This window comes from Pectinophora gossypiella, chromosome 17 (assembly GCF_024362695.1).
Source record: "Pectinophora gossypiella chromosome 17, ilPecGoss1.1, whole genome shotgun sequence".
Lineage (NCBI taxonomy): Eukaryota > Metazoa > Arthropoda > Insecta > Lepidoptera > Gelechiidae > Pectinophora > Pectinophora gossypiella.
The window spans coordinates 5544018-5569259 of NC_065420.1; the positions used below are offsets into that span (position 1 = coordinate 5544018).

General features: G+C 36.8%; 2 protein-coding genes across 5 annotated transcripts in view; one reads left to right on the forward strand and one right to left on the reverse strand.

Moving 5' to 3' along the window:
• LOC126374352 (ceramide transfer protein) overlaps window positions 1-21301 on the forward strand; it is a 44679-nt gene extending 23378 nt beyond the window's left edge. Inside the window, exons 7-12 of the mRNA XM_050020956.1 lie at window positions 12444-12635; window positions 13089-13195; window positions 15140-15261; window positions 16001-16182; window positions 17028-17151; window positions 17698-21301. Coding sequence (XP_049876913.1) covers window positions 12444-12635; window positions 13089-13195; window positions 15140-15261; window positions 16001-16182; window positions 17028-17151; window positions 17698-17825 — 855 coding nt within the window. The 3' untranslated portion in view covers window positions 17826-21301. The remainder of the gene's footprint in view (window positions 1-12443; window positions 12636-13088; window positions 13196-15139; window positions 15262-16000; window positions 16183-17027; window positions 17152-17697) is intronic.
• The window catches only part of LOC126374302 (high affinity cAMP-specific and IBMX-insensitive 3',5'-cyclic phosphodiesterase 8), a 342656-nt gene continuing 337475 nt past the window's right edge, over window positions 20062-25242 (reverse strand). For all 4 annotated transcript variants that reach the window (XM_050020843.1, XM_050020845.1, XM_050020844.1 and 1 more), the window contains one exon: window positions 20062-24718. In XM_050020843.1, coding sequence (XP_049876800.1) covers window positions 24546-24718 — 173 coding nt within the window. In that variant the 3' untranslated portion in view covers window positions 20062-24545. The remainder of the gene's footprint in view (window positions 24719-25242) is intronic.

Here is a 25242-nt window from a genome sequence, read left to right on the forward strand (position 1 = left end):
ACTGGAAATGTTACAAAAAGATTGTTTATAAACTTAAACCTATATATTATAAACTATTGTCATTATAAGCAGGCACAGACTAAAATTGGTTTACGTGACCACAAATAAATATAAAAATAAAAAATTATTTAAAAATAAATGATTATTTCAATAATTTTAACGTAGTTAGTTAATTTAGTTAATTTCTTGGCAAAAGTCTTTTCAGTATTTCGACGGGGAAGAAGCAAATACTCCTATCTTACATTTTTAGGCAAATCGACTTTTTGATGTAGTTCGTTGCGAAATTTAATTTTACGTTGGCTGGCAAGATCTCCGTTGTATATTGCCTACTTTTAGGGTGATTTTCGATGAATAGAAATAGCTCTTAAAATAAAGATTTTGTATGTTGCAATATTTTTTATAAAAATATCTCCTTTCTACAGAAATAAATAACTCCTATCTCATGTTTTAATCGATAATAGCTCCTATCTTCAGAATCAAGCATGAGTCTTTTTGTTTAATGGAAGATGATGGAGGTCGATGGATGATGATGGGCAATGGGCATGGCACGAAATGTGTCTTTGTTTCAAAAATAAGACATGATGGACCCAAGATCTACTTTTTGGGGTGATTCGATCACTGACACTTTTCAATATTAAATTATTTTTTTCCTAAGCGTGTAGCTCGAAAACGGGCGAAATATCAAAAAAATATTATATTAACAAATTTGTAGACAATTTAATGTTCTTTAAATTAATATAAAAGTTATTTTCTCTAGGACGCATCGTTTTTGAGATATCAGCGAAAAACTCAAAATTGGTATCTCTGACCTACACCCATTCCGCAACACAAAACATTTTTTTAAAGACAGTTATTAATAAAAATTGTTTGACAAGTTAATTATTTGATATTGGGTAACTGGGTTATTTATAATTATCTTTTTGTCATAAAAATTCCCACAGTTTTAATTTTGGAGAGGAATTTAGAATAAAAAGTGAGAAGTAAATCGAACGACCAATACCATACAAAAATATCGATATTTTATATTTTTGTATGGTTTGGTAAACATTAAGTTACGGAAATGACACCATGTAAACGTGGGATTTTTTACTATGTTAACTCCATAAATAAGGACACATTCAGGAATGTGTTCCGGAACACATTCCTGAAGAAAAGTCATAGGATTCCTCCTACATACTCTACAACCCCTTTATTGACCGGGCTATTGATAATGATTTTAATAAGTACCTACTTGTTGATCTCAGTTGATTATTGACTTAATAAATATATAATTCGTACTATATTGATATTTTTTTTTAAATGCCAATTAAAAAACGAAGGTGCCTACTTTATCATGATCAATAAATAATTTGTTAAACCTTGTTTAAGATCAAAGTTTAATTTCATTAAAAATGCTAAGCGTAGCACTTTCTTTAAAAAAGCTGTCGTTTCAGTATTTTTTAAAAAAATACGATTATTTGTTATTATATTGCATGCTTTATAATAGTTTACAGTTAATTATTTACTAGTTAAATGTTGCGGCATTGCTTTATAATATCTCCTAACTTGAACATAATTTGAAATTCATTCAAAGCAATACATCCTATCTTACAAAATCATGTATAATTTACGTTAGTTTTATAGTTATTGTTTTTTTTAATTATTAATAAGTTTTTGAAGCTACAGTGAATAGTTTACAAAGAGAAATAAGTCAAACAATAGGAATTTGAAGGATTAATTGCAAGTGGAAAAACCGTCTAACGTCAAAACTTTCGACCCAACACAGAAACCAATAGGCTCTAACTTACATTAACTTTAATTCCTCTACATATACAAAATTAATATTAGTTTAAAAAAATGTCTCTTGAAATAACAAAACTATCTTCAGAACATGACGTCGCGCTATAATTATTAACAAAAAAGTTATTCCGTTTTTTCCTCCTCGTGTAAAGTTAGGTCTGTGTAAGATAGGAGTATTTGCTTCTTCCCCGTCGATTTGTGACTTAAATGAGGTTTTAGACTTTCATGACACCTGTTCCTCGTGCAGTTGTTTTTTTACATGACTGCGGCGAAGTAATAAAGGAGGCTTATGTGTTCGACCGCTGTGTATGTATGTCTGTTCTAAAAAGTATGTAACAAAAAAATACTACTTTGAATTCCGAATGTGATGTTTAGGATATAGGCGCGTAGTTGTAGTCACCATGTTTTTTTAATGACGCTCTGTTCTCACGAGAATAGATTCCGGAAGAGATATGGCGCTAAGGTGCTATCTATAGTAATTACTTGATTCGACGTCCACATTACCGAAGCGTGTAGCATTTGCTTAATGATGCCTTTAGCTCCACCCACTCTCCCTTCCTCGTCCAACCTGCGCGATTTGTCTGCTTCCTGTTATTATACTCTTTCACTTTCTGATAGCTATTCTAGTGCCAATATTATAATCGGGTTATTCCGGTGTTACTTCTGAGAATTAAGTATAAGTATAGTACATGATATAGCATCACGCCTATATCCCCGAAGGGGCAGGCAGAGGTAGTACAATGATATACATCCACTCCACGCCAGTTATGTTTATAGTCCCAAGTAATAGGGGCCGACCTTATTGCCATTAACCGGGCACAAATCCTGGAAACCACGTGATATCAATTATCTGTGATCCTAACAGGAATTGAAACTCATAAAGCTGGATTCAGTTGTGGAGAGCCAGAGTCAGACACTACGATGTAAGTCATGCGTTCTCCAAACTGAGCTATCACGGATTTTGTATGCAATTCTCGATGCGAGATGTCTAATTAATTTGCACGGGTGATACATGTAAACCAACGCTCGTAATTTATGTTTAGGTGGATAAAGCCATAAGAAAGAAACTAATTGAAAATGAAAAATATTTATTGCTTAAACCAAATAAACATAATTACAATAAATTGGGATCTCCTAGTAGGCAAATTAATTTACCTGTGTCAGGAGTATCCACCTCTTACATCGTGGCTAATTGGTTATTTATTTCCATGGATAGTGGTAGTTTATTAAACCACCACTAATTAAAGCCTGTCTTGTGTTCGTTTATAGTGCGTCTACATGAGGCACAAGCAATTAATTAACGCCTCAGGACAGATTGGCCTTTACTGACTGAAGACCTCATACAACGATACGGTCTAGAATTGATCCAAAGGTCTTCCTAAGGACAAGGCAACCTACATGCAATTAAACGAAATTGCACCGTTGTATCTGGGGTAAGGGCGGATTGCGTCAGCAGTACCAGGGAGACACGGGCCATAGCAACCGCCCCTGATGACGCTATCGTGACGTCACCATCCAACCTTTCGGTACCCCGCCCGTTTAATCCCAGAGCTTTTTGCGGCATTGTCTTGCGATGTGTTTGTGAATTGCTATCTAGTTATGTAGCCTTGGTGCGTACCTTTCATTCGTGATTGTTTTACACTTCTCAGGGTGGATAGCATCTAGTGTTTAGCGTGTGTATTGTTTTGCTTTATTAGCTTGCCTATGTTGTCAGTTTGACACCTAGTTTTGTGATCATCAACCTGTGACGGCTAGACAAATCCTTCCACATTAAAACGGTGAACAAACAGCCTATATAGTTCCCACTTCTGGGCACAAGCCTCCCCTCAATCAACCGGATTGTGCTTTTCACCTTGGGATTTTTTTGGTTTATGTGAAATAAAGCGTTTTTTAAATTATATTATAACTATTATAGGATCATGTCTATTTACCATCGGGATAAGTATAGAATACCACTGGATTCTAGTTGCTACGATAATGGCACTACTCTAGTTCCCTCCACTGTGATCAAACTCTTCATTATATGCTCGCCGGTTTAGAGTACTCTTCGCGTGGCCTTTATTAACTTTCCTAATTTGATCACGGTAGGTTCGCTTAGTACAAGAGTAAAATGTCTTGGTAATATGCTTGAACATTTTGATGAGTGACGGGCTGATGATGATGTATTATTTATTTGAATACAGATAAGGGATAGCCCAAAATATAATTACTTTACGGAGATTGATTGACGTACTTTCGAGACCCTGTCGTATAGAGCCACACACGCAAGGACGAAGGCGAAGTAATTTGAGTGTCCATCAAAACTTCATAGAATTTTGGTGATGAGTTAATTGGCGCCCGAACATTCATAAACAGTTGTATATATCGATAATTTGCTTGACATTCAAATTGTTTGAAGTTCATAGTTTGTGCTTAGAAATTTAATTTACGGTGTATTAAAAATTAAATATGAATACTTGTCGTCTCGTAAAGCAGATTTTCATGATGTTTTTTATTAATTTTAATTGGGGTACATCCATCGCAAGATGAACTAAGTACTCACATCTCACCGAGCTTTCTGTTAGACCAACGTGATAGGTGGTGAGTCGTATCGCCATCTATAATGGATCAACCGTCACGTGCAAGTCTGGTATCGGGGATAGAACCGGCGCAGCCCGTTTGAGATGCATGCCGGTGTACCACAGTGATTTAAATTAATTTCAAGGACTTACGTAAACCTACATTTTCAAGGGGCACTGTTTAGTGACGTCAATCTTTACCGTGCTAATTCCCGCGTTACGCGGTACATGTTAAAACAAAGCTTCTATTGTCGCTGCTCCGATTCTCATTAAGCGATGTAAACTTGCGACCTTGACTGTACAATTCCTGTAACAAACAAGCATCGGAATACCTGAATTTCCTCTTATGCAACACTGAAATGTTTCGTTTTAATTGAATTATGATTTGATTTATAATTTCATTACCTACTGTTTTATTGGCGAGCATTTCGCAACTAGTACTTTTAAATTACCTTACATAATGTTCACATGACGTGCAGCTAAATAATGTGAAAGGATAACATACGTAACTTCAATTATATTAAGCATTGCATTGCACTCTACTCTGTTATGATGATTATGACTCGACAATATTGCGTATAACGAGTAATTTAACAGAATACTATATAAATATACAGTAACTTTGCGTGTTTCGACTTACGATATTGTCTTTTCTTTGAAATTCATAACAGCCAGACAGTTATAAATCAAGCTAATGTAGAACTGCCTAAATAATCCGAAAATAGACACGTTAATGGGACGCGTCATGGGATAGCCTTGCATGATGTGTTAATATAAAACTATACATAATGAGCTATGGCTCCCTCCTGACCGGAGGGCCGTGACTAAACATAAACGCAATTTGCCCTAAAATAAATGGATTGAACTGTGTTCACACCCATACATATTTATAGTAAGACATTTATAGAACGCGCGGTAGAGAAACTCGTACATCGGAATGGATTACGGTTAAATTCGTTTTTATTTTAGGATCAGCAATGATTCTTTCCGATGAACTTCTAACATTCAAAGGAACCAGTACACAAATCTAAAGAGTTCACAGACTAATCCTTACTGTAATTTCTTAAGTATTTAAAATGTTACAAAAACAAAATAGTTATAGAAACAGTGCATTTAAATTCTGTGCGATAAAATGTATTTGATTTGGTTTAAGATTTGTATTTATCCAATGATGTATTGTGCAGATGTGCAATTCTTCTTGTCGTTTCGTTTGGCATTCAGATTTTTCTGTTTAGTATCGTGAGTCGAATCCTGCGAGTTGAAAACATGGGCGTCTATTCCTCTGACCAAAACATCTAACTAAATACCAACGACGTCAGTCGCCTTGGAACAATCACACCATGGTATACAGTTACCAGTTTGGTTGCCACGGGGAGCGCCGTTGACGTCATGATGGCACCACGCCACAATGGGGTGTGTCAGTCTATTACCCTTCTACGTGAACCCAACAGACGACCCGAAATGTCGGACAGGAAATTACAATACGACCACCAGATAAGGTCACAGGCCACGCGCTATTTGGGTTTGATGTGCGTATTTTTATTTTGATGGGCTTATAATAAGCCTTGTGGCCTTTAGTAAGACAGGCACGTCTGTTGTTGCGTAGTAAGTGGGTGTAGGCTTAGTAAAAAATTGATGCGATGCGTAGTAATTCAGACTTATTGTCAATTGAGATTGTCTTCTGATTACTTGTGGCTCACCCCATTAGGGATAACACTTGTGATTACATTGTATGTGTAAAAAGATGAAGCGAAAGTAACGTATTACAGAAATTGCTGTGGTTAAACATCGTTTATTATACATTATTTAACATTAATCTGTCGTTTGAAGTGGCAAAACATCGCCTGGATAGGGAGCTGTTGAGGGTCTTTGCTTAGCAGTGGAGCAGGATAACATTTTTAAATTAAATACTTTACAAAGCATACGTTTAGTGTTTCATGTTAATGAAAAACGTTATCTATACTCTTATCTATCGTCACTGAAACTAATAAACTCGCAACATTTACGTTATGCAAAACAGCCTTGGGGTTTTCATTGTTTTAACTGATGTTAGGACACATTAAAGTTCATTTAAAAAATAACTTATATTATACTTTTATCTATTGCACTACTTAAGTAGTGTGTTACTTCATGTGTTCGTTTGAACAGCCACTGGAGTGGTCTCTGTAATTAAAGTATTCACGCAATTCTATACAACTAGAAATGATTAATTTTACCGTGCGTAAATCGCTTAAAATCTCAATTTGCTTAAAGAAAATATCCATATTTTAGCATTATTTTTTACGGCAAATATTATTTCGCTTTTCGTGTTAATTTGTATCTTGACATAAACTCACGATATAAAGCACGATTTACCACTTAAACCTGAATGTAAAGACGACACGTTTATGATATTTTATCTTTATTGAACTTTACAATTGTTATTTTATATGCATATATACATTAGCAAGTAAATAACAGTCTTAGAACTACGTAAACGTCGCAACTAGACTAAATATTATCTTGTCATAATATAACATAAGCTCACGACTATATCCCAATGGGGTAGTCATAGGTACATCCATCGCAAAATGAACCCACCCACACCTCACCGAGCTTTCTGTTAGGCCATGATAGGTGGTGAGCCGTATCGCCGTCTATACTGGTCGAACCAACTGTGTTAGTGAAAACTGCACTTGAGATAAATTAATAACTCATTGGTTTAAGTCCGGTACCGGGGTTCGAACCGGCGCTCCCCGATTGAGAAGCAAGTCAATGAACCACAGGACCACAGTGACTTCTCAGAAAATACCTCACCATAACAAGTATGACCTTTGAAAGCATTCGTGTGTAGATTTGTTTCTTGTTTGTTATATATTCAAATCATGTCGTCCAAACCGTATCCGGCGACGGCGACTCCTAAATATCTATCCCGGGTCGTCACATGCCAGGAGATTGCGTTTAAGTACGTCTTTGTAACCTTCCATCTTACGTGTCCAAGGTCTATTTTGCACATCAAATGGCAGGACCAAATTCCAATCACAGAAGTTTTGCGTCGCGCTGGTCTATCTGGGATAGAAGCGCTCATCATAAAGCACCAACTCTGAGATGGTGCGGTAACGTCTTGCGAATGGACGACAGCAGATTGCCGAAAACAGTTTTCGCGGTCTCTAGCGGAAAGCGAAAACATAGTGGGCAATATCTGTGTTATATATTATATTTGTTATATAACACATCTACACATTTCTATATATGTAATAAGTATACTATATAATTGTTATATAGATATTGTGTAAATGACAGCACGGAATATGCATAAATAATCGACCTGTTCAAAACTATAAAAATGTTCATAGTAATAACAGGTTTAAAGTTGTAATTTGTGAGAAAATAATTGTTCCAAGCACGATAATTTCGTGTAACGTAACATCATAATTATAATGAATATAATTGTCTCCTTTGAAGTAGACATTTTTCATTCGCTAATACGAAAGACTTTCAAATTCAAATACCCATACTTTTTTTATCAAATATTTATTAGTATGTTAAACCAATATAGTCTATCTGCAACTAGGCAGCTGACATTTAATTTTGCTAATTTGAAATTCAACAGTTATTATAATAACCATAAGTTATTTAATTATTGTTATTGCCGAAGTTATTTAATTATTGTTATTGTAAATATCATTATTTCATTAACCCAATTTAAAAATGAAATAGCTACTTGAGACTTTTATGTTTCTTTTTTCTATTAAGTTGTAGTTTGTATAGGAACTGATAAGCTGAAGTAAACAGTCCATTGCAATAGCGTTCTGTATATACCTACGTGTTCAACGTGTCAATATTTCAACACAGATTTCAAGTATGTAAATTAAGTTATTTAACACGATTAGCTCAGGCATATGCTAGGCGAGAGTTTGGCATAGGTCTACTCTACCTGCTAAGAAAATCACGTTTGTCGAAAGAAACTCATCAGGGTAGGAAGAGCCAGTACTCAGCCCGGCAGTCAGTTTTGGTGTGTACGAGTATACCTTAAGGGGGATATGTGTGATGAGTTTCGAGACATTTCTAAATCCAGGCAATTCGCTTACGTCGTTGGAACTGGGATCATTCTCCTGCCCTATCCCACTAAGTGGGGTCGGCACAACATTTATACCTCTTCCATTCATTTCTATCAGTCAAACACCAATCATCAATGGTGGGAATTTGTATATAGAGTGACTCCAAGTTGTCATCTGATTATGTATGGATTTTAGTTTATGTAAATATGTGTATACGTATATATTGTGTATCTATGGGATGGAAATTTTCGATACATACAAGGAATCAGTACAATTAAGCACGTTTTTTCACCGAAGCAACACAAGAAGTGCCTTATAATTTAAGTTATGGTATTATTATTATATTTTTGTTATTTCATTTCTTATTACTTATTTGTCTAAAGTATATATTGTATGGGTCTAGTTGCCTGATTTAAATAAATAATAAATAAATTACGCTTTCTGATTGATAGGGTAGCCTATGTAGCGGTAGGTGTACAGACCGTCTTTACGCAGACAGTCATGTGGCATCCATTACTTTTCTTTTGATGAATAATGTATCAAATGCTAGCAACAAATCGATTACCACAACATAAGACAGTTCCGCGGTGAAGTGTCCGGAGGTGACAGCATATCGAGGTCGGTCCATTGTTTTCCCAGAGGGTTACATTTAGGTCAATAGTGCAAACAGGTAACCTACTTACGGAGTGACGTGTTTGTCAACTTTTATAGGTGACGTAACTGGTCTAAAGAAAGAGTCGAGTGTTTTAGCTACTGGATGAGTAAAGACCGATTCATCATCGTCTCCTTAGCGGTATCCCGTTCTCACAGGGTCCGCTGAGCTAACCTGAAGATTTAACAGGTCCGGTTAAACACGTGATAATTATCTATGATGATTTTTCGTTCCCTCCACCTAACGAAATTTGAAGTAAGTGCCGAATGGTTTAGTTACTGTAAATATATTTATTAGTCAGACTTTTATATAATTTGTAAAATTTTGTCTAACAGGAAGTCATAATCATTATGTCAACTGAATTGAACTGAAGTAGAAAAAAACCATGCAAATATTATATTTATTTAGAAACAGATTACATGATAGTGCTCAAATTATGGTAAAGGTTGACTAAAGGTCTTTAGACACCTGCAACTTCAAAAAATAATTAAATTATGGTGTTGCCAATAATAAAAAACGTTCAGATGGATGTGTGGTGGGACCAGAATGGACAGGATTAGGAATGAATATGTAAGAGGAAGTCAGAAAGTAGCGGCGTTCACTGAGAAATTGGGGAGTAACAGGTTATCATGGACATGTGATGAGGAGGAATGAAAGGCATGTTACAAGGAAAATGATATGAATATGAATGGGGTATAGAGGTAGGTCCCCCTACCCAAGAAAGTGTGGATGGATTGTGTGAAGAAGGATATGTGTGTGAAAGCTGTGAGTACTGAGAATTTTCCGTCGCAAAATTAAGCTCTGTCAAAAATCAAGTGTGTAAAATCAAGTGGACTTGATATCATCGTCTGAATCATCCCCCTCGGTATTCGTTACGATATCACTAACACCCTGTACAGGAGAACACGGAAAATAATACCAGCGTTATGCCTACAGCCTTCGCTCTTGCTCTAAATGGGTCCAGACAAGGAGCCGTCTTGACATTCTCATCACGCAAAACATAATTTCTTATTTACCGCACCCTTGCCCTTGAGCTTATATAGGTCGTGAGACATTCTTATCGCTATGCACGAGGCATACATGCCCCGAAGTTAACGCAAGAGACCAAAATTTCTTCGCAACCCGTCCTTACCTTATACGCGAGGTAACAGGTAGCGTGTTGAATTATTTATTGTTTTCTTTAATCGTTATTGCGCGCACGGTGTTAGGAATACGCCAGCTGCGTTTAATATGTTAGAGAGGTAAGGAGATTGTGACAGATGATTGGGATATGTTTATCTATTCAGATGCGATTATTTATACGTTCCCTGTGTATACATACTCACACACAGTTGGCTCGACAATTATAGATGGCGTTACGGCCACCACCTATCACGTCGGTCTATCAGAAAACTCGGTATGATGTGGGTACTTAGTCCATCTTGTGATGGATATAGCTCTAACTACCCCAATTGGAATACAGCCGTGAGCTTATTTTGTTTGTCTTCCCGAGGATAATGACAATTTGTCTATTAACGCGCTGGATTAATGAATGAATAGGCGATATAATAGGTAAGGTTACCGTTCTAAGACGCAAACACTGAGAATGGCTGGAGTTAGTCTTCTTTCGACTTGTGGCTCCTCCCCACCCTAATAGGGATTACGGGCGTGATTTTTATGTACTATAAACATAAAATCATAAATAGCCATTAGATCGCGTTGTTGGGCACATTTCCCCTCGATCGACGGGGGTATGGGGCATTGCTGGACTACGGGTAGGTGGAGGTGTTTGGGCTAATCGTTCGGGTCTAATGGCTTCACGTGCCTTCCTAAACACGGAATCACTTTTCCGTACAATCAGGTGATTCAAGCTTGTAGTGATATTTACTGTGTTATATATGTATTACGGTTTTCTCTACTCGAAAGATTTCCCCCGTTTGTCTTCAATATTCCATTACCACTTGCATTCAATACGAGGCTATTCCCTCCTTCATTCATTATGAAGGCAGTTAAGATGTGAAATTCCTCGCTGAGCTGTGTCTGTAACAATCGGAACCTTTTCAATGTAACAGTGAATAGGCTTTTTGTTCTACCTTCAATTGAATATTACTTGATGCTAAATATAAACCTGTTTACATTTGAGGTTTCACTAATCGCACTAATTGCTGATAGTCCGACAAAACCAGAAAAAAAAAATGCGCATTTTTCTGATTCCGAAATTGAAATAATTTATTTCGGGCAATTCACAAATAGAAGCCAGTTTAAGACGATCAAAAATCAGTTTCATTTTAGTTTTCATAGAATTTTATTTATGAATTAAGTAACAATGAGTACGACGTTTGACCGCTTTTATTGATGACGTCACATGACAGTATTTCCGTACAAACTACAAAGAAAACTTTGGTAGAACGCTTGCCTCTCACTTTGAGGTCGCTGGTTCGAATCCAGCACAGGCCTAAACCAAAAATTGATTGATTGATTGTCGAATTCGTTTTCGAAGACATGTTTGGATCATAAATGATTATCACGTGCTCTGCGGTAAAGGAAAACATCGTGAGGAAACCCACATTCCCGAGAGATGCATTTTCGGAGGTATGTGACCTAACATGTATTGGGCTGGTTTTCCCTTCGCGGGCGGGAAGGTTGGCAGTCGCTTCTGTAAAAAACAGGACCTGTCAAATCTTCAGGTTAAGTAAGCGGACCCTTCAGAGTTCAGAAAGTAGAAGTTATCACTTAGAACAATAACAGCTTTTATTCGTATGGTTGCCTCGAATACTCGTACCTACTCTATCAATATTATGTCAAGGTTACACCGTTTGCCTGATAGATGCTAAGGGCGTCGAAGTTTTATCGCTCTAACTGAATTAAATCTTAATTGAAGTCAAAATATCGCCGGTCCATCAATGCCAACTAGATTGTATAAAACACGGAAATGTGATTATCCATTTTCATTGTGTAATTTTTTTTTAATGTAAAATTTTTAGTGTTGTATTTTCGTGTCCTTTGGTATTTAAAATGTGTGCTTTAGAAATCTGAATCGAAATTGATTATTTACCTACTTTGAACTCGACTAAATATTTGACGAAAGCGAATCGTTTGAAAATGGCCCAAAACTATAAATACCATTAGGATTTCAAAGAGCGAATTAGTAAGAGTATGTTTTATGAAGTAGGAGGTGTAGATTCTGTCTTTATTGTTGCTATACAATCTGATTTGGGTATCAGACACTTGATATTCAATTTTCTTTATTTGCATACTATGATGGTGTACAGGTTTGTAAGTTACACATGAGTTACACACACACATGAGTCACAGACCCTTTCACGCACAACAAAAAAGAGAAGGAAGCTTTTCAAATTTAACAAGTGATAAAAAATGTCCTAAGTGATTTTACCGTAGTACCGACAAGCCCTAAGCTTTATTTTTCTTCAACAGGAGGGCCCGCACTCGACGTTGCCCGACGACGAGTTCTACGATGCAGTGGAGAGTGGCTTCGACAAGATGGAGGAAGAGAGGTGCGCGCGCGTGGCCGCCCCACCGGCGCGGGCGCAGCACACGCGCGACCAGGTGGAGCTGCCGCCGCCGCACATCGACAACCGCCTCACCGTGCACCCGCTGTGGCCGGAGGTCGGTGATACATACTACATTCATACTCAATAATCTGGTCCAAGCTATTCTTACAAGATATGATGCAGAAGTAAACCAGGGGCCTTATTTTTGAATGACTTTCCTTCAACCCACGTGAGAAAATATATACTTGTCTCATCTTGCAAAGGATAAGTTGTGATGTGCCACGTGAAATGGGTATATATTTTCGAACGTGAGTTGAAGGCGAGCCCAAAAGGCCTCAAATCTTTTCGTTAACTGTTCTTTCGTTTAAAAATATATACCCATTTCATTTGGCACAGTAGAACTTGCCATTTGGAAGATGAGACAGTTATATATTTTCGCACACGAGTTGAAGGTGAGCGTTTAAAAATAAGGCCCCAAATATTTTCGTTCCATTATATCTTCCTTTATACAACAAATATGAGTCCTCACACTGCAATGATGACGTAATGATCTTATTCTCTGTTACAGATCGACAGGATATCCACAGAACAGATTCAAGCGGCGTTCGAGGATGTCGGCGGAGAGGTCGGTTGGCAGTTGTTTGCTGAAGAAGGGGATATGCGCATGTATAGAAGGTAAGTTGAAAACCGATAAGCCCTCAGCGGTGTCTATTTGCCCGGCCAAGTGGTACATTCCGTCCACGAAGCCAATCAGCATGGAACATTCTTCACGTCGCTATGTAAGAAATGTAATACCTGGCTCCATTAGTGTGGTCTTAATTACTACATAACACCATTCCTTCTGCATTTTTGTGGGTTCCGTTTAAGTAACTTTGTAAGTTATGTAACCAAATGAAATTTCGCACCACTTTATGTTGCTTTAGAGTTTATATTATTGTTAGATATGTATGTGTACCAAATTTAGCGTATTTCAATAGTCTATTTAAATTATCTCCGAAACTGGAACCGGAACATAGCCTTTGAGCAAGTTGTTCCCTGTTTACCCTGTTCTCTCGGCATGAAATACCTAATAATACGGGTATTAAGCACCCGGGTTTAACCCCTTATTGCATGAATTATGAAGATTGTAAATAAAAAAATATTTTTTTGCGAAAATGTGTTTATTTATTTATTATTTGCAAAAAAATACAAGACAATATTTTTTATAGTTATTATTTATAAAAATAAATTGAAGAGCCATATTTGGCTTCGTATGTGTTTAAGCAAAATTTGTATGGGCCATATATGGCTTCGTATGCGTAGCGTTTACATTTTGTGGAAATCTCTAAAACAATTGCGCTTGTCATTGGAGCTAAAAAAACTTCGCACTTTTCACATTTTGTATATCTACGTAGCTTTGAGCAGAATTGATATAATTGACGTTGATTTTTTACCCTAATAGGAAAATTATCGACACCGTCAGTGCGTACAGAAGTCAACGGCAGATCTTGATGCCTGGTTGGTGCTTTTCGAGGTTTATTGGCATGCTATTTGGAGTTTCAGCTCGACTAGATGGAGTTCCGGCTCTTGACGTTATCGGTGTACTAAGAAGGCTGGCTGGGTGTCCTTGTCTTGTTCTGAAACTGCAAGCTTGAAATCAAACAGTGCCATGTAACTGACGCTGTTTACATAATTGATTTTTATTGAGGAATGTGACGTAGTAAGTTCGTACTCCGGTCAGAATCGGAAACAAGCTCATCGTCACTCAAAAAACCATCACCAGGGATAGGATTTACATGCTTTGAAGAACCATAAAACCGTGCACAGTCCATATCTGAAGAAATGATAAAAAGCTTTTTTGCATTTGTATACCTTTGAGTGCATATAAAGCCAGATATGACAAGACAGCAATTTAGTGGAACGCATACCAAGCCATATATGGATTTTACAAAAAAAGGTCATAAGTCAAATAAATATAAATGCACATACAAAAAAACTTACTGTTGGTATGGTCGAAGATACAATGAGCATATAACAATTTTTACTGAAGATCTGAAACGTCGATAAACTATTATTTTTCATTGATCAAAACTTCACTGCACTTGTTGCATTTCACTTGCCGGGCGCCTTGCATTATAACTTCAAATACTTTTGACATTTATGACTTACCGTAGAAAAAAAAATACGTTTTGCTTCACAATAGAACACTAATTATTATAAAGTTTATTTTATTTTATTTCGATGTTCACTTTATATAGAAAAAAAATCATAAAGTTTAAAGGCCATAAATGGCTTCGCATGCGGTAAGGGGTTAAAGATGCTTGTTGATGCATATTTCTGTTATAAAAGTATGAAAATATAAAAAAACAATTTTATGCAGCTACACGCATGATATATTTATATTGTTCAAAGGGCGTCAGTTTGAACCTTAGTTCCGGATTTCCATCAATGTGTTATAAATTTATCTTAAGTGGAGTTTTAACACAGTCGGCTCGACCATTATAGACGGCGATACGGCTCACCACCTATCAAGTTGGTCTAACAGTAAGCTCGGTGAGGCGTGGGTACTTAGTTCATCTTCCGATGGATGTACCGCGATGGGGATGAAGTCGTGAGCTCACGTTATGTTGTTGTTTATAGGGAGATGGAGGTAGACGGCATGGTGATGGACCCACTGAAGGCTATGCACAAGGTGCGCGGTGTATCAGCCCGCGAGATGTGCCACTACTTCTTCAACCCTCGGTACCGATATGAATGGGAAAGTAAGTCTTCTGCAATATCTAGAACTGGCGAGCAAGTCGGACCAAGTCGGACCTTACGCTACAATATATCTTAATTTATAAGAAGAAATTATATTTTATGTTGTTATAAATTAATTTCAAAACTAACCATTGAACTTGGCACCCGTTTAGTTCTCACTTCTCTTGTCGTTGAAATCAACAACCAAGGCATAGGTATATCATAATATTGAACTTGGCTCTCACTCATTTCACATTTATGTTTTTGATGGGATTTTTGTTACTTATATTACTTGTCATGAGGAGTTGCTAAATTCAAAGACAAAGATATCTTTATTTAGTAAGTAACATGGTTTAAATACTGAATGTAAGGTATTTTTGAAGGTATTTTTTTGCTTCTAATAAACATGTTGGGCCTAGAGTACCTCATTATTACTGAAGTTATTTTATTAAGTTTCTTAACCGCACACTCGTAGGACACCTCACCCTATAGTGATGACCACAGATTATATTAATATTTATTTATTATAAACGACATTTGGCAACGACAATTTGGGTAAACAGACTACCTTTAGAGGTCATATGAAGGTCAAATAAATACGAGACATATCTTTCGTCTCTTAAAAGTACATAGCTTAGCACGAAAGAGACGAGAGATACTTCAGTCTAGTCATGCTACGTTAAATAACAATAAAAAAATAGGGTATACTTGCTTTCTTTACACTTCATTATCACCGTTTAACCTTCTCCCTCTCTTTTCCAGCGACCTTGGAAAACATGACGATAGTAGAGGAGATATCGTCAGACACGATGGTGTTCCACCAGACGTTCAAGCGCATCTGGCCGGCGTCGCAGCGGGACGCGTTGTTCTGGTCGCATGTCCGCGCCTCCTCGGACGATACTTACGCTGTCACCAACCATTCTACCACCAATTCGGATTATCCGGTAAGTTACTGCAGCATACAGATCTTCTAGCTTAGTGTATGAAAGCCAGTTTGGTTGTCGCTCCTGTAAGAAACCGGCTTACGGCGTCTATGGCGTTGGTTAGGTGTCACTAGACGTTCTAACGCACCTAGCCGGCGTCGCAGCGGGACGCGCCTCCTCGGATGATGCTTACCCTGTGACCTACCATTCGACCACCATCTGGGATTATCCGATGAGTTTCTACAACATATAGGTACTCTAAGCTTACGATTTCCCATCGTGGTAGAAGGCTGATTCTTGTAACCGATTTTGTGACCGACTCAACGCACACCTTCGTCATTTTTGTCTGGAGCTATCGAGGGAACAGCACGTCATGGAGATGCAGGAAGCATGTGCCAAAAAGAGGGACGTAAGTTCCTACATAAATTGACTTATGAGACCTAAGATTTCTCAAGGTTTTGCACGAACTTTAGGCAATGTATGCGATGGTTTCTAATGTTTATTGGGTCTGTTTATACATATAGTACTGTTGAGGAGTTCGGTGGCGCAGCGGTAAACGCGCTCGGTCTGCGATTGTTGAAGTTAAGCAACTTTCGCAAAGGCCGGTCATAGGATGGGTGACCACAAAAAAAAAGTTTTCATCTCGAGCTCCTCCGTGATTCGGAAGGCATGTTAAGCCGTTGGTCCCGGCTGCATTGGCAGTCGTTAATAACCATCAATCCGCACTGGGCCCGCGTGATGGTTTAAGGCCCGATCTCCCTATCCATCCATAGGGAAGGCCCGTGCCCCAGCAGTGGGGACGTTAATGGGCTGATGATGATGATTGTTTGAGTAGTAGTATAACTTACTTTCCTTTTAATTTCCAGTCAAACACAGGCGCGTGTATCCGGCTGTTCGTGACGGTGTGCCTCGCCTGCCGCAGCACGGTCCCGGCCGGACAGGCGCCCACCCGCCAGAACATTACTACCAGCATCGCCTACTGCAGTACAGGTATGTCAGTACCTCATTGGTACTTTCCCGGCCACGTTACCCAAAAAATATAGATGGCGCTGTTTAATCCCTACGGGATAATTGACGGCCCCCGTGGTCCAGTGGTTGAGCCTTGGACTCACGATACGGAAAAGTAACATGATCCGTGCTTCGGAAGGCACGTTAAGCCGTTGGTTCCGTTTACTACTTACTGATATAAGTACATGGTCTTACATGGGTCATTCTAAAGAATGGAAATGAAAGTGATTAAAAAAATTTTTTTTTTCATTACTTTTCCGACGAGAATTACTTTTTACATGCGTAAATGTCAAATTGCAATATTGCTTTGATATGGCCTTTTTAACCACCCTGATCGGACCAACGTATTGGGTTGCGTCCTTGAGGCCATTTCCCATATAGCCACCGTCTTTTCTTGCAATGTGCTAAACAGTGTAAACATTCTCTCTCTCTCTCTCTCTCTCTCTCTCTCTCTCTCTCCCTCCCCCCCCCCTCCCTCAATGTGACTGAAGCATTCAAGATATATAAGCAATTATTATTGTTTCCCAGTGAACCCAGGCGGCTGGGCGCCGGCCGGCGTGCTCCGCGCGGTGTACAAGCGCGAGTACCCGAAGTTCCTCAAACGGTTCACCAGCTACGTCGTGGAGCAGTGTCGGGACAAACCCCTGGCCATCTAGCGCCGGCCGCAGCCACCACCGCCGCCAGAGTAGTGGACACACCAACCCTGTGCTTGGGTAAACAGTTTTACGATGGTAAATTCGATAAAAAAAGGTTATTATATTAGCGAATCCATCCTGCGCGACGCGTCAAGGTCACGGGCTACGCGATCGGGATTGTGCGGTAACCATGGTAACGACGATCTAATGACGGACTTCTTAGGCTACGTTCTCCAAAATTAATATAGATGGCGCTGTCGACGTGATAATTACCTATTTTCTATACTCGGGTGCATAATTATTCAAGAATACAATGTAATGGCAGAAGCACATCATCACCAGCCCATTAACGTCCCCACTGCAGGGGCACGGGCCTTCCCTATGGATAGATAGGGAGATAGGGCCTTAAACCACCACGCGGGCCCAGTGCGGATTGGTGGTTATTAACGACTGCTAATACAATAGAAATAATAGAAATGTAATTGTAACCCGAGCAATGGAAAAAGTAGGTAATTATCACGTTAAACTTGTACAACGCCGTTTATTTTGTTTTTGGAGAACAGGCTACGTTCTACGAAAGTATCTCATTTAGTTTTGTTGCACTGCCGTGCTTTGGCTATTTGCTAATATCAAAACTATCATATATCTGTTATAAACATAAACAGTCTACATACGTCCCACTGCTGGGCACAGATCCCTTAATCAACAGGAGGGGGTATGGAGCATACTCCACCACGCTGCTCCACTGCGGGTTGGTTCTTTCCTATGCCTCAGGCATATTTGTATTTAGTATTAAAGGGTGTATATCGGACTGAGACGCCGAATTCTTTAAGTCATAAACGTATTAATGGTGGCCTGTAAGTGACCTTTCGTTGTTCTAAGCTGGAATGTATTATGTCGGATGTGCGTTTAAAAAAATAATACATTTAAAATTAACGAAAATAGTTCGCGGAAATGTGAAAAGTTACCTTGAAATATAATACAAAACGTGTGTATGAATAACAGTCATATTCCGTTTAACATAAAACAAAAAGTCTGAAAATATGTTAAAACTAAAACAGATAATATAGTCTCACACAGAGTATTTACATAAAATATGTTATCTTGGTTAATGAAAGTTACATCTGTCCTCGTTTCACTGCACACACGTCGTGACATATATACAGCTTATCAACGCCGCCTGGTGGTGTTATCGGTGTATTTAGTATTACGAGTTATAGGGCTTTGAAGATAGTACAGTCATACGAGTCTGGGAATTTGACCCGAGTTTAATAGAATAAATTAGACCTAAATTCGTTACAGACGGCAAAGATACTGTAATGTTTTAAGATAACCATCGTAACGCTCAAGTGCGAGCCATCTATCGTGTGGGTTACGAGGTCAATGACCAACCTCATCAATCCTGGTGTCAGGATTACTATTGAGTCGCCAAAGGTCCCTAACCAGTCTTATGTAACTATATACTTAAGTAAATCGACCAATCGAACGATCAATCGATCGATCGATTGGGATCGATTTTCGATTGCTGAACGTGCCCTCTGAAACACGGAACAAGTCGAGTGTCGATTTGTTTTATCTTACTTTCCGGCGATCGGGTAATCAACGCGCACTGTTCTAACCAAAGTAGAAATTAATCGAGTGTGGTGTGAGTGAGTAAGAATTATGATGCTCTTGCACTGTTTTCCAAAATACAATAAAAATATATATTATTTTCGCCGTCTGTGAACGTATTTCTTTGATGTAAAAGTTTGTTGAATCGGGTCCTTTTTCCGGGTAAGTGTTGCTGTCTATATGTACTATGTCAAACGCAGAATTATTTACTTGTATCTCGCTTCCTAATAAGCTACTAAGGAGTCGAGACGCGATAGACGTATTCTGAAAGTATTCTTATAAAAAGGTAAGTAGAAGAGTAATATCGTTGTCGCCGACAACGTGGTTTCCTATATTGTATAACATAAAATAATGATATGCACGTATTTAGCTATTATATTTGGTTTAATATTTAATATATAAACGGTCCACCTTATTATACTAAAGATGCAACACTATTTATGTACATATGTACCATTGAGTAGGTCTTGTTGAGGTTTAGAAATACTAGAGTTGTTAAATATGAGTGTAAATTATTTAACGAATATTAATATGCTAAATTCTAAAATATGGTATGTGTGAGGGGCGTAGATGTTTTGATCTGTTTATAGATAGTCCGCTTGAACTTTGTGATACTTACAGTAAACATAATAGATATTATTTAATGGAAGTCTTAGAAGGCATTCTACTAAGGATACTATCAACCCACTACAAACTATAGGTATTAGAAGACTATAATATGAAAAGTATCTAAAACTTATATTATCTTAACTAGTCTTTTAGAGCGTTGATGGTACCCTGTGCCGACTAAAATACCAATTTTTAATCAGACGAGATAAAAAGCCCACATTGAATCAATTCATCTAAAAAAGAATGTTGAAGCAATTCATCTTATAAAGAATGTGCTTTTTCACTATTGTTGACATTGCGCATTTACTTCTATAAGCGCAAATGTCTGAGGCATATTGTTTTTTTTAGATTGTTTCAATGTTTTGTTTTTAATCTCTCTGATTAATCAGCTATTATGTGCTGTCGAGCTATAATAAATATAGAAGGGTAGATGCAGACAGACATGCAGACATGTAAAATAATAAAATAAATCTTATATGTGATTGTTGGACCAATTCCAATATTAAAAAACTCTTCTATATTTATTATATATCGTCTCTAACTAAAATGTATCGTAAAAATTCAAATACGAACATCAAGTGGTACTTATAAGGTGCAAAATAGATGTTTGCACGGGTAAGAAGTGATCGATGTGTTCAGTTAGTTAGGTTCGCTGTTCTCACTGTATCAAGTAGTACTGACGTATAGGAACAGGGTGGAATAAATTGTATATTTATTTTACCACTAACATCACTGACCAATAGTGTAGTTTGGATTTTACAAATAGAAATGTGAGAATTATTAAAACATACATGTTATTGACAAGGAATAATGCTTTTCCTGTCGTATTTGCAGCGATATTTAAATTTGGTAAAATCTAAACTATGCTAATTCGTACATCCGTCATATTAGATTATATTTTCGAAAAAAGAACCTGTACTGACCACGTACACAGTACGAATATCCGAAATCTCTAATTGGTACTATGGTATTTTTATTAAATTAATTATTATAATAGATACTCTACTCACGCAGGATTATAATTCTTTTCATTCCAACTCTATACAGGAACATTACTGAAGTTAAGCGTATATTTATGTGAAGTACTTCTAAAAATTGTACAGGATATCGTATTTATTTATCATTTGAATTGTCTCAAAACATAAAGTAAAAGGTAGTATAATATATTGAGGTATATAAACTGCATTTATAAAAACGCAATGTTGGAATTGTAATTAGTTATACAATGTAAAATATGTTTTTTAATTATTGTTTATAATAAAATGTTTTATTATGGACATTTTGGATTTTCTTTGGTCTGTATGGCTCTAAAAACGGCCTCTACGTTCCTTTAGTTTTATAAAATCTATATTGTTTTTATTTGTTTATGACAACATACAGAAAAAAGCTGGTTTATTGGAATTATTCCTTTATTTACAACACTTAACAATTTCCATATTATTTCGAACACAGACATTCATTCAAAAAGTGTGCTATTGAACCAGTATTGCTTAAGTTTTAATAAACTCCTCATGTCATAACAATTATGCGGAACTTGAAACATTTCCTATAGGAGTATCATACATAATAGGTTTCTGTAAACATTCTTTCTTACTTAGGTTAGGTTAGTAGAAAATGCTCTTTACATTAATATAAGCAATAGAATATTCAATCAGATCAAAATGGATATTAAAACTAGAGCAACAACTTGTTCAAAGGTACGTAAAGTATTTGAATGTAATTTTAGAATTACAGGATAAGAGTTCGTCATTTTAATACGCACATTTCTTTGATTACATTTTTTTGTAATACATTTATTTGTTCAATAACAAATCGTGTTATTTGGTATTTCTGAGGGTATTTACCAAACTTAAATATTATGAAGTTTGTACAAGTACTGTGCAACAATAACTATCTGCTGTAGCTAACTTCAGATTGATTTAGCGCCATCTATATTTGAGTGGCACTAACTTCCTATTTTTATAGCATTTTCATACTTGAAATGTGAATAATCTGACGAACAACATCTCAGCAAAGTATTGAATTGGTTTACAATAAACACTAACTAATTGTTACTTACAACTGCCGCCTTCGCATATAAAATTCACAACAATATTAACTCCACAATACAGGGACCAGCCCCCTTCTTATAGTTATAACTCTCAAACATACACTAATACTTCGTCTCATCTGCATTGACGTAGTTAATCCTTTATCAATGATTCACCTTTCATAGGTAACTACAATGCTGGTAGTTGGTAGGTGGGTGAATTTTGGAGCACCGGAAATCAATAGTTATTTGTATTTGTCAAAAAAAATATCCTAAAAGGATCTTTTTGTTTTCTGCAGTTGGTAACACAGTGGATATTTGCAAAAAGACAAAAGGTTACAGCATATTTTTGTGGTGACACGAATGACTTGCAGTCCTCTAAAATTCACCCAGGCACAAGTCAATACAGATGGACTCCTCGCCGACATAAATAGTAAAACATTCAGGTTAGGTTGATGCTGGTTTCACAAACTTTAAGCTTAGGATTCCTATTTAATTGGTAACTTAGTACCACTAAAACCAACATCGTCACAAATATTAGTTAATCTAATTAGAAATTAATTTAAAATTGAGCTAACTAGCAAAATAAATTTCAATTTAACTAATATTATACCTTAATTTGGGATCATACGAATTGTTAGTAGGCGTAATACAGTTTGGTAGTACTCCGTATAACATATGAGATTGAACACAATGAACGTAAATTTTGAAGTAGCATAACACACTCCAATTCATTCAAGTATAAAGGATGTATAAGTATATATACCTAGGTAAGTAAAAAGTACGATTACTGAAGTACACAATGTATAGGTATATATATGTATACGTATATATATATTTAGACCGTAATGTATTGACATTGAGCACAAGGAAGCGTATTCTTACTCTCTTTAAGTTACTCATTACACTAGACAATACAATGTTATTTAATATACCAGCGTCATGCGACGAATACACGTTATATATAATTATTTATTACAAATATGTTAGACCTTATTCCAATAAATTATATGAAATATTCAAGTGTCCTAATTATATAAAATTTATAAATTACTTAACATTTACTACGCACTGTTAAATATAAAATGTTAAACACATCCTTAGGAATGAAATGAAAATAAGAGTTAAAATAAGAATTGAATAAAGGATTTGAAATCTGATATGACGCAGAGGCCGAAATATTCAGTACACACTACAAAAAGTTTAATATAAAAATAGGATCCCTCTGAAAGCTCAAGTGTATACCTTGACCAAAATTCCAGAAAAAAGGTATAGTTTAATTTGGCCGATAAATTTTAAGGTAAAGTTAATGTAAGTCGAAGAATGTGGTCATAGAGGACTAAACTGTCATGGGATAATGGAGGTGATGACGAATGTAATGTAACATGATGTTTAAGTAAATGATCTGCCAATATTTACTTATGGCACTTCTATCACGGATTCCTTTGTAAATATTATAACGATAAATGTACCTACACAACAAACTAAGATACCCGTGTATAAATGGCAACTATAATACGTCTTCATCAAAGAATATAATATAAGATATCGACGAAAATTCCCAAGTTTTGATTTTGATACATTCAATATAGTAAATATTTTTGGATTCAATATTCTCTACTAAATACTACTACGTAAAAAAGTAGATATCAACAATTACAATTTTAATGATATCCACACTAACACGGATATAATAAGTATAAAATAAGCGTATTTTCGGACATATCCGTCAGGCATGACCCATGCCTCTGATCCATTTCAGACTTTTAACGTTGACATTCCAAATGCAACCTTGAAATCTTGGTCTTTCTCGCATTCTTATCTAGGCTTAATGCCTGATATAGTAAATGTTTACTTAGGTTCAAACTGACTAAAGCAAAATGTAAATATAGTTACGATATTAGCTCTTATCATGGTTGGCTTTTGTGCTAAAGCTCAATTATGTGTACCTATCGATACCATTTTATTGTGTTCGGACCATTTTCAAATACCTTCACTACTGCATTACCCAATTTGAACCGCCATTTAGCCTATATATTAGGCAGTATAGTTGGATCTACCTTCATGAGTCCATATTTGGTCAGGCACTATTCTCATGATCTCCTACTTTCAATCACATTAACACCCGTAACGATTCCGATCATTCTTTTCCGAGAGAAATTCTGGAGTCCTTTAAAGTCTTTTGCAGGATAGATTCTTACAAAAGGTCAAAAGTCTTCAGCAATTTATAAATTCTTACAAAGGTCAATCGGCTCGAGTTCTATAACCCATTGCTTCTAATATTTACCCTCGCATCTTCGTCTCTTTCAATTTATTTCGCGCAAATCTGTTGTTCCTTTTAAAAATACCTGAATTATTCCATAAAGCACTGTACGTTCCTACTTCGTATCTTCTCCATTCTGCGATTCAAAAGCTCATTCACATCCACAATTTTTGACACAGTTCCCTTAACACCTGAAGTTGACTGTCCTTTGTCTTTACGGTCTTCTGGTTTACTCCTCAGCAGTGGTATGGGCGGTGGAAGCAGGCGACGCTTGAATGGCGTTAGTCTGACGCTGCGCACGTTTCACATCCGCTAGGGTCGTGACTCCGGCATCGTCAAGTTCCCTCCAACGGGCGTGGTTGTTCCTCGCGTGGTTCACCAGTTCTGGCATGTCGATAAATGCTGCGGGGTAGAAAAAAATGCTTTAGAAAATGATTTTTCTTAACCTACTGCATATAGTTAGGTACTTATTTGTCTTCAATATCAAGTTTATGTTTCATCAGGATTATCAGAAAAATATTAAATACTTTAGGTATTAGGAACCAAAAATAACAATTTAAAATGGAAATAAGGATTTTAATCATTTTTTAGTTCGTGTTTTTGTTCAACAGAACCATAACTCGTGTCTTTTAAACAAAAAATTGGAAGTGTTTAGATTTTTATGATGATAAGTATATAAAATGGCGCCAAACACATAAATATGCTCGCTAACGACAAGTTACAAGATTGGAGCCAGTTACTATTAACGTTTTAAAGCTCACGTAAACCGTAATAAAGGGCATGCTAAAAAGTCTGCAGCAAATAACAATGTAAACCTTTATTAGGTACGTCAGTTTATGACCGTACTTAAAAAGCAGCTGGGATAGCAGGTACGGTGAAAAATATCCAGTTTTAAATTGTCCAATTCTCGAAATTGCCACTTAGCT